The sequence below is a fragment of the Lissotriton helveticus genome, chromosome 9 (assembly GCF_964261635.1).
Source record: "Lissotriton helveticus chromosome 9, aLisHel1.1, whole genome shotgun sequence".
Classification (NCBI taxonomy): Eukaryota; Metazoa; Chordata; class Amphibia; order Caudata; family Salamandridae; genus Lissotriton; species Lissotriton helveticus.
In genome coordinates, this window is record NC_136070.1 from 1,254,705,101 (window position 1) to 1,254,722,477 (window position 17,377).

Consider the following 17,377-nt stretch of genomic DNA (forward strand, 5'->3'; position numbering starts at 1 on the left):
CCTACCTGAGTGGTGCCCTTTTGGGGTGTTGTTACCGCCTTGTTGTACGTGATCATAAACGCTTCATACACTGCCTCTGAGATAGACCTAACTGCTTGTGCTACGTTACCCCAGGGTTGAGTAGAGGTTGTCAAAAGGGGTGGCCCACTTGCCCTGACTTAGGAAGAAGGGTCCCTATTTGGACATTGGCGCCAGCCATTGCCAACTAGAGACCCCCATTTCTAACAGTTAGTTATAGATTCCTTACCGCCACACCCATCCTCCGCCTTCTGCGAACTGATTTCTAGGGTTAAGGACATCCTTACAGGGCCCTAGTTTTGTGCACCAGTGGTCAGTGTCTTGCCTGGCTCTGTGTTCCTGGAGCAGAAAGTCATGTACAGAACTGACATCAGCGTCTAAGTAACTTCCGCGATGTCATCGCGGCGACCAAGACGCCGGCGACGGACACAGAGTTGGCGACGCCACCTACCGACGCGCAGGGGTACTGCTGACAAAAAAACTTTCTTGATCCAGTCTGTCGCCTGGGGATATTCTAAGGTAAGTAACTTGTTCGATAAGTCACTGCAATGCCGCCCTGTTGGCAGATTGCACTCTACAAATATAAATAACTGGACGTAATAGGAAAATATCCTGCTGGATGGGATGCCTTCGATTTTACCATGGACCTCCTTTTTTTGTCATATTCACCAAGGCCTAGATTTAAGTCTTTACATCGCCCTTGCAACACATAAGATGACGCAGGGCAATCCAAAGGCTTATTTGGAATGTACATAGCCACGCAAGGCCTAGTTTCTGTGGCTTTATATAGAAGAGTAATGCAACGCAGCTGCTTGCGCTGCGTTACATTACATTTCAAGCTGGGAGGTATTCCTTTGGTGGTGCATGGGCATTCCTATGCATCCACCCACTGATTTTGGCACAGTCCAAGATTTTCTAAAGCTAGTAAACCTGGGGATGCGTTAAAATGTTGCACCTCCCTGATGTAACAAGGATAAACCTCTTTATTTCTCCTGGTTTAATTTTTTTTTCTGTGTGAAGCTTCTGCATCACACATATAAAAATGGAAAATACCCCTAAGGATTTTTTTTGTGCAGCAAGGCAGCATTGTGCTAGAGTGCCTGCCTTGGTACTAAGCAGCATACAGTACACCAGTGCTTGGAGAGCCGAAATAAGCCATATCCTTTTAAGTATTTATCATTTCTGCTTTCTCCCTTTCAAGCAACACAATGCAGCAACTTTGCTTGCTGCCCTGTGTTGGGTGAAACCTTGGTAAATATGCCCCCATGGCTTTAAAAAAGAGAAAACTGCAAATAACAATGCATATGGACTGCACCCCACTCACAGAAAAAGAAGAGTCCCCTGTGAGGGACACTAAATTTTAGAATACTAGCTTACCCGTCGCGCAATGCTGCGATCTCGGATGAAAGGAAATTCAAGGAAACTCGTTATGATAACATTCAATGTACATTGTGTCATTTTTATTGAAACTTATTCATTTTAATATGGAAAACATTTCAAAGTGTCGTTTTAATTCTATTTATTTATTCGAGTGCTTGTGAATACACGATTTTTTGTTTTTCCGTCTGGTGCGTACATCAGTATTCAAAAGATTATGAGGGCCCTGGGGGTCCGATATTTAAAACATTTTTATGCCAGAATCCTTTGCGGGAGTGTACTCAACAACTTCCCAAAGTTTCATGGCGTTCGGGTGAATGGTGTAGTAATGCATAAAGGACAAACCGACAGACAGACAGACATACATTCGTTTTTATATATATATAGATGTGCCAGGAAGAGCCTACTGAGGCATACATGGTAAAACTAGAGGTAGACAAAAAAATTATGTTTTTCCCTTCTATGTATGTGTATTTGTCACAGAAATGATGCCAAATTACATGTTACCCAAAATGAATTTGGCCGGTAAATCATGTAAAAATATAATGCAGCGGCAGTCCTCAATATTGATGGAGATTTGTTCTCTTTTTCTCAGAAACTAATAAGACAGCAAACACAGTATCCAGCTCTCCAGCGCATAGAACCTTTTTACCAAGCACTCGTGAATAAAAAGTTGACTCATCAGTTCATCAACAGCGAAGATTCCAGCTTGCTAGAAGTGGTGTTGCATTCTGGCCTCATTATAAGCATCTCAAACCATCCTGTTTTAGAAATGTTTAAATCAATTTGTTTTGAGCCCTCCAAAGTGAAGGTATGTAGAAGCACAGTAATGAGTAAAACTATTTCTAACTTTATAATACTTTTTAGAAAAAAATTGTGAAAATCACTGAATGTTACTGTACCCCTCTGTATTTTATTTGTCAAAGATCACGGTTTTATTTTTACCAAGGAATATGTGGTCTAGTTATGATAAAGCAATCTGTTTATGTAGAAGTACATTTTGAGGGTTTGGCGATCAAGATAATGCCTATTATGGTCGGATATGCATAGAAACTGCTCAAAAGTAACAGGATGTTCTTAGCTGAGAAATGAATTGCAATCGTGATTTTATTAACAAGTCATAGGTAAATGTTACTGTTTATTTTCATTTAGCAGCCAAAATTAAAAGAAAACGCAAGGCCTACAACTCTTGGAAAGGACACCATTCAAAAAATGCTCCGTGTGTGGAACAAAATTTCCATGCAGCGCCCATCACGAGGTGTGTAACCTGTGTTTATCACCTGAACACGACGAGTCGAGCTGCCCAGCTTGTGCGTCCTTTTGATCCAAGAAGACCATTTGAGATCGGAGGGCCCGTCGACGCGACATGCAGAGATCAGCTCCGGAACCGGTGGATATCTTCGACGAATGTCCATGTGTCCCCGAGGAAGATTTCGATGATCTCCAAATCGTATCTGAGGCAGACGACTCCGATGACTCCATACCATCAGGTCAACGCGTGAGTACGACTGCCCCTACCCAAGCCCCAACCCCTAAACCAAAGGCTAAGGTCAAAACTCCGCCTTTTGGGCCCAGTCGAGACCGAAACATTGCTTCAAAAGCCCTGCCATCGAGCCCGGATCCGAAGAAAATATTAAAGCCTTCCGGTAGCTCCATACCGAGCAAACCGCACGTGCCGATACTACCAGAAACCGAAAGAAGTCCAGGTTCCGAAAAACACTCAGAAACCGCCGACTCCTAAAGACAAGATGGCACCGAAACCAATGAAGCCTGTTTCCGACGCTTCCAAGCCGACCAAAACAGCTTCCACCCAAAAATCTTCGGTGCCAAAACCTACAAAGCCTGCTTCCGATGCCTCCAAGCCCTCGAACCAGGCCTTGACTCCGAAAACAATACCTTCGGTGCCGAAAACTATGCCAAAGGAGGGGGAGGAGCTTCGCGCGCACCCAAGATGGTCGCGTGAGCACAGGGCTCCCGGACCCTCGCCACCTCCACCGACTATCCTGTGCTTTATCCTGGTTTGGACGACGGGTGTTTATTGGCGAAGTTCTACTGATCATTTATCTGTTCCAAAAACTTTATTTGGACTTCGGGGTCCGGAGCTACAGATCGCCGCAGTTTTCTGGCCTGCTCCAAGGTGACGCCCCGAGCTATCTTGTCTGGCCGGCCGTTCAGTAAGTGAACAACAACGGATTGCTGGACTCGCATGGGCTTGGCAAACGCTTTTGGTTTCGATTCCTGTCCAGAGACCAGCCTGACTTTGTCAGCTACGCAGAAAGCCAGACGTGCTTATACTTTTTGGTCTCTCCGCTTCTGATGCCGATTTGTCGTGGCTTCCAATTCTGAGACTGGCACCACCTTCGCCCTCTTGGTCCTGCATTTGCCACCGCAGTCACCATTTTCACCCGACAACAGGCGACCCTTAAGGGTCCAGGATCTAAGATGGCCACCAAGCCAGAGAGTGAGAGGCGCAAGACCAAACCGGGTGCTCGAGGGAGTGCTTTGCAAACGAACATTATGGACCGGTACACCCTTACTAAAGGATCGCCGGGCGCAGCATCTAAACCCTCGACGACAATGCCGGAGGACTCATCGATTGAGGAAGAGCTCTCGTTGCGTGATGTCATGGGCGCCATTACCGGAATGAAGGCTTCATTGGGGCAACAATATGAGGCCTTGACTCTCAAACTGGATACTGTGTCGATAGACGTCAATTTGATCAGGGCGGATTTGGCGAAGACAAACGAAAGGGTCAAATCCCTGGATCTCAAGACCACTAGCCTGGTCACTGACGTCTCCGACTTGCAGGCTGAAGTCGGGAACTTGCGGAAAGCTAATGACTATTTCTCTGGGCGCCTAGAGGACTATGAAAGCCGTGCCAGGCGCAACAACATTCGCCTGATTGGGGTCCCGGAATCATCGACTGCTGCCTCGACGGACTTATTGGTGGAAGACCTGGTGCTGAATCACTTGGCACCCAAGGGTCTTAGTAAGTTTTTCGCTGTCGAGCGTGCACATAGGATCCCTGGCGGCACACCTAAATCGGGTGCTAACCCACGACCCATCATAGCGAGGATCTTTCATTTCCGGGACAGAGACGCTATCCTGCAGGCTTCGAGACAGTCTGGTCCCATTGCCTTTGAGAACTCTACAATCAGCTTCTATCCAGACTTTACACAACAGGTCCAGAAACAGAGGCTGGGGTTTCAAGGGGTCAAGAAGAGACTCAGGGAAAGATCTATGAAGTATGCCATGCTCTTCCCGGCCCGTTTGCGGGTGGTTCATAATGATCGTACCTTTTTCTTCGACCATCCTGGGGTCGTGAGTGACTGGCTTGACTCGCTGCCTACGGATCAAGAACATTCTGAGGACTCTGGAAAATCGGATCGGGCGGAGGGTGGCCCAATGGAGCAGGAGTAGATATCGACTTTGACCCCGTTCCCTTACAGTTGGCTTTGATCTGTGCTAATGCCGTGACATTAATGTTTGCAAGTAATAGTCCTTTTGGGGGTGGGTGGGGGGTGAGCGGGTCCTTTCTCCTCCTGGGTTTTCTTTTCGTAGACTAGTTGGGTGGTTGGGCGACAGGCACACTGCAAGTTTATGGGGCTTTTTGGTCTTCAGCAGGGGTGCGGGGTGGGGGGTGTAGTTGTTTTGGCACTGTTGGGGAAACCGGGATGTTGGTTTGAATTTTATTGTTATTTGCAAGGCGAAGGAAAGACAAACTCCTGTTTTTTTAAGTTGCTTCGGGTGTGGGGCGGGGGAGGGGCTGAATTCGGGGATGGGGGGTAGGGGACTTCAGATATTGTGTTGGAACGTAAATGGGTTGGGGGATGGGATCAAGAGGAGGGTGGTGTTGCAATTGCTGAAACGTTTGTCTCCTGATGTTGTCTTACTGCAGGAGACACATTTGCTCGGCAACAAGTGCTACGCTCTGAATAGGCGTGGTTATCGCCTTGTGGCGCACTCGGGTTTCACTTCGGGATCCAGAGGGGCGGGCATTCTGGTTCGGACCTCCCTCCCCTTGGCCATTGATGATGTCATACTGGATGATAAGGGGCGATACGCCGCCATTGTGGGGCGTTGGGAAGGGAAGGTTGTTATTCTGATTTCCGTATACGTGCCCCGGGCCTCCAAGCCACCACATTCGCTGATTTGGGTGGACTAATCCTGGGTCTCCCCGAGGGTTTGCTTTTGGTTGGGGGTGATTTTAATGCGGTGGTCTCGGGGATGTGTGACCGTCACCCTCCAGACTTGGTTGAGTGACTTTCTAGAGACGCTGGGGCTCACTGATTGCTGGCGCTTGCTTCACCCGGGGCAGTCGCAATATACCTATCATTCTGGTGCTCATGGTAGTCTCTCGAGGTTAGATCATATACTACTGCCTTCAGCCCATGCTTCCCTCATACGGGAAGTTAAACATCTGGCGAGGGGTATCTCGGACCATTCTCCGCTTTGGCTGGTGGTTGATGCACGATGGGGTTCGGCGGGCCGAGTGGCTCCGATTAACCCCTGGTATTTGAGGGATCCCAGGGTCAGGGCTGAGCTGGTTAAAACGCATGATTGTTATTTTGCGGAAAATGTGGGCTCTGTTTCTTCCCCAAGTTTACTTTGGGAGGCTTACAAGACAGTCATTCGTGGCCAGGCCCTCTCGTTGATTGGTGGCGTGAAGTGGGCTAACCGTGCTGAGGTGGTTCGCCTTGAGGGAGAGGTCACGGCCCTGGAGGGGTGCTTGGAATCTGGGGTCACCGCTGAGGGGTTACATCTATTGGAGTTGAAACAACATGAATACAGAGCTTTGGTCACGGAAGCTGCTAAGGAAATGGGTAGGGAACAGCAGGGCCGCCTGTATGATGTGGGTGATAAAGCTGGGAAGCTACTTGCTTGGCTGGATAAGAGGGAGAATGCAAGTCGTGTCGTCCCTGTGGTTGTTGCGGAGGATGGAGAGTGTTATACTGACCCTGCTGATATTGTTACCTGTTTTGCCGATTACTTCCGCGAGGTGTACTCCCCGGTGTCTGATCGATCTGAGCAGGACTCCCACCTGCTATTGCGGGATATTGCACTTCCCCGATTGTCTGACATTGATAGGGATGCTCTGGATGCGCCGCCTACTGTGGAGGAGATTGCCGCTGCTATCCGTTCGGTCCGATCCGGAAAGGCATCGGGCCCTAATGGGCTTCCCATTGAGCTATATAAACTACGTCCGGATACGCTGGCTCCACTCTTGCGCTCGATGTTTCTCGAGTCTTTGGAGGTGGGCTCTCTCCCACCGGACCAGAGACTGGCTTCTATAGTCGTCATCCACAAAGATGGGAAGCCTAGGGATCGCTGTGCCTCTTTTAGACCCATTTCGTTGATTAATGCGGAGCCTAAAATCCTGGCCAGACTGCTGGCGACGCGTTTGGCGACTGTCATTGGGGACCTGGTTCACCCTGATCAATCCGGCTTTATACCGCATCGCAACACGGCGCTTAACCTCCGAAGGTTGCATGGCGTCTTGGCGCGAGCCGAGACGTGAGCCCGCCATCTTGGCGTCCTTGGACGCTACGATGGCGTTTGATACAATAGAATGGCCGTATTTGTGGGCGGTTCTTGCCAAGTTTGGTTTCGGTCCGGAATTCGTTCGGTGGGTCAAATTGCTTTACGCCGGTCCCATGGCTCAGGTGGTGGTCAATGGTCGGGTCTCTGCTCCCTTTGCATTGGGCAGAGGTACGCGACAGGGCTGTCCTCTGTCCCCCTTGTTGTTTGCTCTCGCCTTGGAGCCGCTGGCGGCCTGGTTGAGGTGGGAACCGTCCCTGAAGGGCATTAGATGGAATTCGGAGTTTGAGGACCGTGTATCTCTCTATGCTGATGATATTCTGCTGTATCTCACATCTCCTCGTAAATCCCTCATTGTACTGTTCGATGTCTTAACGTCCTTTCGTAAAAACTCGGGTCTGGTCATTAATTGGTCGAAGTCCTGTATATATGTCCTGTCGGGAGACACTCCTCTCCTGCCCAGTGGTTGTCCCATTGTGATTGCGCGAGATGGATTTAAATACCTAGGCATTTTTATCACTCTGAAGCCTGAACTGCGGTTTGACCGGAACTTGTTGCCCCCTCTTCAGCGCCTTCGGGCAGATGTTGTTGCTTGGGGAAAACTCCCTCTCTCTCCCCTGGGTAGAGCGGCATTGTTTAAGATGATGTCACTGCCCCGCTTCCTCTACGCATTGCAGAACACACTTGACGTTGTCCCGGCTAAATATTTCCGTGAGGTTGAGAGCCTACAGAGACAACTGGTGTGGGGGGGTAGGCCCCGGATCTCCATCGCTAAACTGTCGCTCCCGTGGTATGACGGAGGAATTGCTTTGCCTGATATCCGTCGCTATTATTGGGCGTCTCAATTGGGGGCGATAAATCATTGCATGTACGGCCCTTCGCCGAGTCCGGCCTTCGAGATGGACAAGTGGCTATTGCCAGGGGGTGACTATAATAGAGCCCTCTACTCTAGACTCACCCCTCGAAATGTAACGGGCCCCACTAGGACGGCTGTCCAGGTGTGGAGACATGCCTCCATGGCGCTTGGGTGGATTGATAAATTGACTCGTGCCACCCCACTGTATGCATCCGATAGACTTGGATCTCTCTGGCGGTCGAAGGGGTTTGATAGGTGGGACTTGATAGGTATCAGTAGGATTGAGGACGTTTGGACCAAGGGGAGAATGAATACGTTTGAGGAATTGAAAACCGAGTACGCTCTGAGCGATCGCGAATTTTTTCGCTATGCGCAGGTCCGCCACGCGGTGCGCTCGGTCTTCCCTTCGGGAGTGGAGATGCCGGAAGCGTCCCCGCTTGAGGATAGGGTACTGGACGGCCATGTTCCTGATAGTACGATTTTGCTTATTTATAAAAAACTAATCAACTCCAGGTCCGATCTCCTGTTTCGTCTTAGAGAGGTCTGGATTGGTGATGGGCTGGAGCTAGACGATGAAGATTGGCAGGCGGCGATTTCCTCCCCTAAAGAGGTGGCCATCCAGGCGCGCCTTAGATTTGTGCAACTTAAAATCCTGCATAGAGTGTATGTAACTGGTCCCCGCTTGGTACGCATGGGCTTTTCTGTGGATGGTTTGTGCCGGCGTGGATGCGGTCTCCTGGGCACATTTTTACATATCATTTGGGAATGCCCTGAGATAGTGCGATTCTGGACCCGTGTGCATGAGGTGATGAGTGAGGTTACAGGGGTGCGATCGATGCCGGAGGCTAGGAGATGCTTGCTGAATGTGTGGGAACCGAACGACTACTCCGTATCGCAGCTTCGATGGGTGACCTTGGACAACATGATTGCCAAAAGAGACATTGCGCAACTGTGGGGTGCTCAGGGACCACCCGGGATTCGGAAATGGAAACAAAACATGGATTGGTGCATGTTCAGGGAAAAAACTGTATATATTTCTCGTGGTACGCCCCGAAAATGGGGGAAGATATGGACTCAGTGGAACACTTACCGTGGTGATATATGTACCCCCCCTCTCCCAGACCCAGATGTTGCACCTACGTCCCCATAACCCGAGGGTTCCTCCACTTGCTGCTGTGTATTGGACTACATTTTGCTCCTTCTGCCCCCCCCATGCAAGACTCTTTCTTTGATGAAACCTATGCTTATTGATTGACCTGCCCGCTCCCACACCATGTTGTGCAACATTGTCTGTACTGATGTCTTCTCTTTTTCTTTGTTCCTTGCAAGTTGTTTGTGTTTATAAACTCAATAAAAAGTTTCAAAAAAAAAAAAAAAAAAAAACTATGCCAAAGGACTATACAACAATTCCTAAGGCTAAAGACAAGCAAAAACCAGGCCTGAAGCTGAAAAAATCGGCGCCGAAAGCAATTTTTCAAGAAGAGCTTTTTCAACCTGATCCTTTTTGCAAAAAAGGATATATATATATTTTTTTTTTGTGCAAAGTTTTATATAGCGCGAACTAGACCCGAACTGAATCAGGTATCAGAGCGCTTTACATAGCACCAGTTACGTTACATGAGGACACGCATTCATTTTAGGCACGGGGAGATTAAGTGATTTGCCCAGAATCACAGGAGGTTTTTGGCGTCGTTACCGAGACTCGAACCCAGATCCCCAGGTCCGAGGTCGAGCGCCCTAGCCGTTAGGCCAACTCCTCTCCCCTAATATATAAGATATACATAGATCCAGAAACAGGACATGTTTCCACTATGCCGCATAGAAAGAGGAAGATAGATACAGCACCTTGAACTCCAGTACCTGGCAAGAAGAAGGATTCTGCCACATCACCTATGCACCCTTTTTCTCCTGTACTTTCTCTTTCACCTTCTATTCCTTTTAACATTTCACCTCAAAGTTCACCTGCTCATTCACCACAAAATTCTCCACCTCAATCTTCACCTCCACAGACACCTCCTCAGAATGAAGATGAGTATAACATAGGGGATGGGGGAGACCCAGATGAGCCCTTTCCATACCCTACTGATGTACCAGACTGGGAATATCCAAACCCACAAGATGTACCAGATATCCCTGACCCACATACATATCCATCCAAACCATCTCCTCCTGAAGATAATATTGGGTTTGGACATCGACTTAATAGGGCTGCCATCTATCATAATGTAACAATGCACTCAGATGAGGCAGAAGGAAGATTTTTTGTTAGACATTTTTGAACTCTCACAAAAATCTGTTCAAATATTACCCATGTTTACAGGGGTAATTAAGCATGCCCCAGAAGTGTTTAAAGATCCTGTACGAGCTAGGATCATAAACCCAAGAATAAAAAAAAAGTACAGGTCCGCTCCTGGGGATCCTGCTTACATTAAAGGTCAGCTACCTTAGATTCCCTAGTCCTTTCAAACAGTAGAAAAAGAGCAAATTCACAGACATCAGGTGAGGCACCACCTCCTGATAAGGAATCAAAAATAATAGATGCTTCAGGCAAAAGGATAGCTGCAAAGGCTAGCAATACATGGCATATAGCTAACACACAAGCCCTCCTCGCAAGATATACGACAGGGCTCATTATGACCAGTTAGAAACCATTTTACACCATCTACCTGACGAATATAAGGCACAGGCAAATTACTTTATACAAGAGGGAAAGCTTATTTGAAATGCCTCAATCAAGTGCACTCTTGATGTGGCAGACACTGCATCTAGAGCAATAAACACTAGCGTCCTTCTTAGAAGACATGCGTGGCTACGCATTTCAGGGTTTAAGCAAGAGGTGCAAACAAACATCTTAAATCAACCATTCAACCAACAACAATTGTTTGGTCCAGAGGTAGACGTAGCACTTGAAAAAATGAAAAAAGACACTGATACTGCAAAATCTATGGAAGCTTTGCTGTCCACTCAACCAAGAGGCTCCTTTCATCGCTCCTTTTATAGAGGAGGCTCCAAACAAACTGGAGCAGACAATTCAGCTTCCTTTAAAAACAATACACAAACATCCTCCAATAGAGAATATTTTAGAGGAGGTTACAGAGGGAATAACAATAAGGGAAGAGGTCGAGGTAATAACAACAATCCATCTTCTTCCACCACTAAACAGTGACTTCCTTCAGCTCCCCTAACAGCATACCACTCCTGTAGGGGGGAGATTAACACAGTTCCTACCTGTCTGGAATTCCATCACAACAGACAAGTGGGTAAGACAAATTATCCAGTATGGTTACTGCCTAGAGCTTACAGCTACCAGTCCACATATACCACCCAGACAGCGCCCAATGTCTACAGAACATCTAACGCTGCTCCAACAAGAAGTTCTCTCATTGCTGCAAAAAGATGCAATAGAGCTAGTTCCGTTAAAACATCAAGGAACAGGGGTTTACTCACTCTATTTCCTAATACCCAAAAAGAACGGAACACTAAGACCAATTCTACACCTAAGGCCTCTCAATCTGTATATACAATCAGATCATTTTCATATGATCACTTTACAACAAGTGCTCCCATTGTTGCAACAAGGCGATTTCCTTACCACACTAGACCTCAAGGACGCCTACCTCCACATTCCTAAACATCCTTCTCACAGGAATTATCTCAGATTTGTACTAGAAGGACAACACTAACAGTTCAAAGTCCTTCCATTCGGGGTCATAACTGCACCACTAGTGTTTACAAAGTGCCTAGCAGTAGTAGCAGCACATCTCAGAAGACAACATATCCACGTCTTCCCATACTTAGATGATTGGCTCATAAAAGCCAAGTCTTTCAACCAGTGTGTTCAACACACATCTCAAAAATTCAAACACTGCACGACTTGGGGTTTACAATCAACTACACCAAGTCACATCTCCAGCCCTCTCATGTACATCAATACCTAGGGCCTACCATAAACACCAACACAGCTCTAGCTTATCCCAGTCGAGCCAGGATACCGAGCATTCAAGCCTTACTTACAAGGTTTCAAAACCAACACTCTCTCCCAGCCAGAGTGTTCATGCAACTAATAGGCATGATGGCATCCTGCATTTATATTGTACCATATGCAAGACTGCAAATGCGCCCGTTGCAGGAATGTCTAGCACATCAGTGGAATCAGGCACAAGGACAAGTAACAGACCTGGTGTGGTGGACAGCCGCACACATCGCTCTCTGCAGTGGTGGAACGCCAAAAACTTGTCCAAAGGGCGGCCGTTCCTAGAGACAGTTCCACAGATAGTACTGACAACAGAAGCATCCCTGATAGGTTGGGGAGCACATCTGCTCCACCACACAACTCAGGGAAGATGGACCGCTCAACAAAAGGTGCTTCACATCAATCACCTAGAGTTGCTGGCAATTTTCCTAGCACTGAAGTCCTTCCAAATGCACATACAGAACAAAGCTGTCTTAATCCGGACGGACAACATGACAGCCATGTACTACATACAAAAACAAGGAGGCACACATTCCCTGCAGCTGTCCCACCTCGCACAAAACATTTGGAGATTGGCCATTCCACAAAAGATATATCTGCTTGCAGAACACCTTCCAGGAGTTCACAATCAGATAGCCGATCTGTTAAGTCGACAGACACAACAGATTCATGAATGGGAAATACATCTGCAAGTTCTTCAACCATTCTTTCACAAGTGGGGTTATCCAGACATAGACCTGTTTGCCACACACGAAAATGCAAAATGCCCAACCTTCACCACCAGGTTTCCACACCCGTTGTCCAAGGGCAAGGCCATATGGATGAACTGGTCAGGCACATTTGCGTACGCTTTTCCGCCAATCCCACTAATACCACTAGTGGTACGCAAGCTCAGACAACAGTCTCTCAAACTGATCCTGGTAGCTCCCACATGGGCACGCCAACCGTGGTTCACCACACTGCTAGAACACTCTTTAGTTCCACACCAAAAACTGTCTCTGACACCATCCATGCTAACGCAGAACCATGGAGACATCAGGCATCCAGATCCAAGTCAACTGAATCTGACAATCTGGCTCCTGAAGCCTTAGAGTTTGGTTACCTTAACCTGCCACCAGACTGTATGAATATCATTAAAGAAGCCAGAAGGCCTACTACTAGAGCTTGCTATGCTTCGAAATGGAAAAGATTTGCCATTTACTGCACTAATAACCAAATTGAACCTTTGGATGCTTCCATTCAAAATATTATCCGTTACCTTCTCCATTTACAGAGATGTAATCTAGCATACTCATCTATACGCTTAGGTCTTGTAGCCATTGCGGCATATGTACAAAACAGACAACATATGTTGTGTTTTAGAGTACCAGCAATAAAAGCTTTTATGAAGGACTAAAAAGAATTATTCCTCCTAGGTTACCACCCTCTCCAGTGTGGAACCTAAACATTGTTCTTACCAGGCTCATGGGACCCCCTTTTGAACCTTTACACAAATGTGAACTGCAATTTCTCACATGGAAAAGAGCTTTCCTCATTGCTATTACCTCTCTTAGAAGAGTTAGGGCCAGATGTAGGTAAATTTTATTTTACCACCTCTTAAATACCGCATCATACCGACTCGGTATTTAAGAAGTGGTAAAATAAAATTACCGAGATGTAGGTAAATACAGATGTGCATTTACCGAATCGGAAACATTCGGTATTTACCGATGCGGTAAATACCGACCGGTAAATGCCCATTCATTCCTATGGGCTTTGAAGCCCATAGGAATGATTGGGCATTTACCGGTCGGTATTTACCGCATCGGTAAATACCGATTGTCACAAGGGTGCAGGGGGTGTCACTTTGACACATTCTGGCACCCCCAAAAGAGGCTCGGGTGCCATGTGGCAGGCATACCTGCCCTAAGGGCAGGTCTGCCTGTCATATGGCATAGGTGTGCATGCACACATGTGCAAGCACACCAGAATCGGTATTTTACCATCAAATAGTATTTGATGGTAAAATACCGATTTTGTAATGCTTGTGGGACTCAGAAGAGTCCCACCTACATATCAATTTTCCCGATTCAGTAAAAATACCGACTCGGTATTTTACATAATCGATAAATTTACCTATCGGTAAATTTACAGAGTCTGTAAAATACAGGGCCCTACATCTCAAATCGCATTTACCGGTCGGTAACGGCCGAATTCGGCCGTTACCGACCGGTAAATGCCTACCTACATCTGGCCCCAAGTGAGGTTCAAGCTTTCACTATACAAGAACCATTCTTACAATTACACTGTAACAAAGTGGTTCTAAGGACTAATCCTAAATACCTTCCTAAAGTAATTACTCCTTTTCATCTAAACCAATCTGTAGAGTTGCCAGTGTTTTTTCAAAACCCAGACTCTGTAGCAGAGAGAGTTCTACACACACTAGATGTCAAAAGAGCTCTTCTCTATTACATCGATAGGACGAGATCCTTTTGCAAAACAAAGCAACTATTTGTAGCTTTCTCTCCACCACATAAAGGCAACCCCATTTCTAAATCAGGAATTGCAAGGTGGATTGTTAAATGTATACAAACATGTTCTCACAAGGCAAAACGCACATTAACAGTTCCTCCTAGAGAGCACTGCACACGCAAACTAGGAGCGTCCATGGCTTTCTTAGGGAACATTCCCCTAGAAGACATCTGTAAGGCAGCAACATGGTCTACAACACACACCTTCACTAAACACTATTGTGTTGATGTGAAAGCCAAGCAGCAAGCTGCAGTTGGCCAAGCTGTCCTCAAAACTCTGTTTCAAACTACTGCAACGGATGCAAGTGACCACCGCTAGGGGAGACACTGCTGCACAATCGATTCAAAGTGTAGAATCTGCAGCTCATATGCCTCGAACGGAAAATGCTACTTACCAGTATGCATCTGTTCTTTTCATGTAGAGCTGCAGATTTCTACACGCCCTCCCGCCTCCCCGGGACCTGTATCTGTTCGAGTTTTATCTTAATTAGATGTACACGCATGGACATCCTTTCTTTCTTTCTACTAACTCCATCATTTCCCATCATGGCGAAAAACAATCTAAGGATTGAGCCAATGCCCATGCGCACTATCGTCCAAGGGAGGAGTCACCTATCTCGTGACTACAAAGACTTCTTCCAAGACGACAACAAAATGCAATCATCCGAGCCCAACACCAGGTGGTGATCTAATGCAAAGTGTAGAAATCTGCAGCTCTTCATGCCAAGAACAGATGCATACTGGTAAGTAGCATTTTCCGTCTGACAGATTCTTCTAACCACTGATTCCTCACCATGTGAATATTCCCTAGGCATCAAACTGGATCTGGAAACTTTAAAGTAGTTCTCATGCGCACTAGTAGGTGGCATTGTGTGGCTCAGCATCGGCGCTGTTCAGCTCTGGAAGTGACGAGCGAAGCCACATATAAATGTCATCCATGCACTTTCACATCAGTCCCTTTGCTTATGCACCTCTAGATGGGGATCCAGAGCTGCTTCTTGGTCTTTTCACAGAGTTTTTTTTGTAAATTATCAATTTACAAGGGAAAATGTCTGCCCCTAAAGAAACAGGGTTTAAACCATGTATGTCCTGTCGCGAATGGATGTCTGTGATGAACACTCATGAAGTCTGTTTATGGTGCCTGGGGTCGAACCAAAACTCCAAGGCCTGTGAAGGTGGTGCCCAGATGAACCCAAGGTCATTCAGGATGTTAACGCCAAACTTATTATTGCCAAACACAAGAAGTATCCGTGACCAGTCGAAGTCAAAAAGAAGGTCCCAAATTTTGCTCTCAAAATAGTTCCCATGGCAGAATATCATCGTGGTCGTAGTCTTTGGGTTAGTACAATGAAAAGCACAAGAAGTCACACAGAAATCAGCCCCTTCCCGCCATTGTCTGACTCCAGAAAAGGTGCAAGGGCGTCAGCGTGCCTCCCGGTCTTAGTCCCGATTAACATGTTAGCCAAGTCCGAGGTGCACCCTAAATTGCCAGGTCCTCAACATCATTGCAGCAAGTAGAGCCATTAAAAAAAGCCCATGCTGTTTATATTGGGTGCTTTACTGTCTCCCTCTGGTGTGCCTTCGAGCCTCAAGGTTCCATAAGGTCCTCCAATAGAACACACATTAGTGGATCTGCCTTCGGCGCTGTCGTTCTCCATGAATCTGTATCAGGTTCAGCACCATTTCCAGTGCCATCCCCTACTCCAGTTCCTTTTGCATCAACGCTGATACCAACGCTGGATGAGGATGTGCAGCCTATAGTGGTATCATACTCCAAACAAAATCCACCACGACTTCGACCGAGATTGCACCTCGCTCCGAAAGGCACACAGCCTTTAGGCAAACCCTAAGAATCAGATACTCTGCTCTTACTACATGATAGGGCCCAGACGTTTTGAAATGGGCTCATACAATAATCACTATGAGGAAGGGGACTATGTCCCAGTATGATGAAGAAAACTAGTATGAAGAGCTTCAGGATGCAAGTGGGTTTGAAACTTTCCCATATAAAAGGCTGGAGTTCCTCCCTGGTCCTGCCACGGAGGAGGGCACATCTTTCGCTGTCGTGATGTAAAGGGCTACCGAGGTTCTAGATTTACAACTACCCTCTATGGAAGTAAATACTTATGTCTTTACAAAAGTAATTTAACTTGGTCAGACTCCCAGGGAGCCACTATGACCATTTGATGAGACCCCTATTAATACTTTTTTAGACACTTGGTTTAGTCCTTGTTTATGTTTCCCAGTTAAAAGGCAGGTTGTGCATCGCCATTGCCCTGTGTCAGGTGACCCAGTCTGTCTTATTCAATATCCAATGTCGGGGAATCTGGTGGTATAGCTATCCGCCAGCAAAACGAATCCCAATGCTGTTCCTATGACTTCACCTGATCACAAATTAAAATGCACAGAGACCTCTGATAGGCGATTTTTTTTTATCCACCAGCCCAGCTCTAAAGTCTGTGAATGCCAGTCTCTTCTGGGTCGCTATTCTCATGCCTTTTTGGATTCTGTGGAAGAGGTTTTACCGGCTGTTCTGGATGACCTTTGGGTATCCTTTAGCTAAGCTATTCAGGACAGTTGCAGTGTGGCACAATTTGTTATTTGCTCTGGATTGGACATTCCACACAGCTCTGGGCGAGCAATGGGCACTACTGTGTCCCTTTGTCGCTAGGCCTGGATAAGGTCCGCAGGCTTCTCTTAATGGGCATGGCATGGTCTTTGACGCCTCTTACATTTTTGGGGAAAAGGTAGACTCAGCTTTTGAATGCTTCAAGGATATCACAGTCAAAGCACGTTCCTTGGCCTTTTCTACCCCTTCAAGACAAAACCAGCAATTTCGTCCTCTCCATGGCTATGGTAGAGGTTTCAAGGCAGACTCCTCCTCCCCTAACCAAGCACGCCTTTCACCAATTTTGGTGGCAGAGTTCTCAGAGCAAACGTTCAGGACAACATGGACTACATGCAGCTCAGTCCCCCGACCCTCCAGCAGCCCAAACCGCAAAAAACACTTAAGTGTGTTCTTGCTGGCATAAAGCCACCTTGTCAGAGGTAGGATCAGAAATTTCCTTCAAGGGTGGCAAGCCATCACTTCAGGAAATCTGTCCT

At 46.9% G+C, this 17,377-nt stretch overlaps 1 protein-coding gene across 1 annotated transcript in view; it reads left to right on the plus strand.

Moving 5' to 3' along the window:
- The window catches only part of LOC144783414 (E3 ubiquitin-protein ligase rnf213-alpha-like), a 2,376,820-nt gene that overhangs the window by 1,382,408 nt on the left and 977,035 nt on the right, over positions 1 to 17,377 (plus strand). The window contains exon 25 of the mRNA XM_078662402.1: positions 1,991 to 2,206. Within this exon, the coding sequence (XP_078518528.1) occupies positions 1,991 to 2,206 (216 nt within the window). The remainder of the gene's footprint in view (positions 1 to 1,990; positions 2,207 to 17,377) is intronic.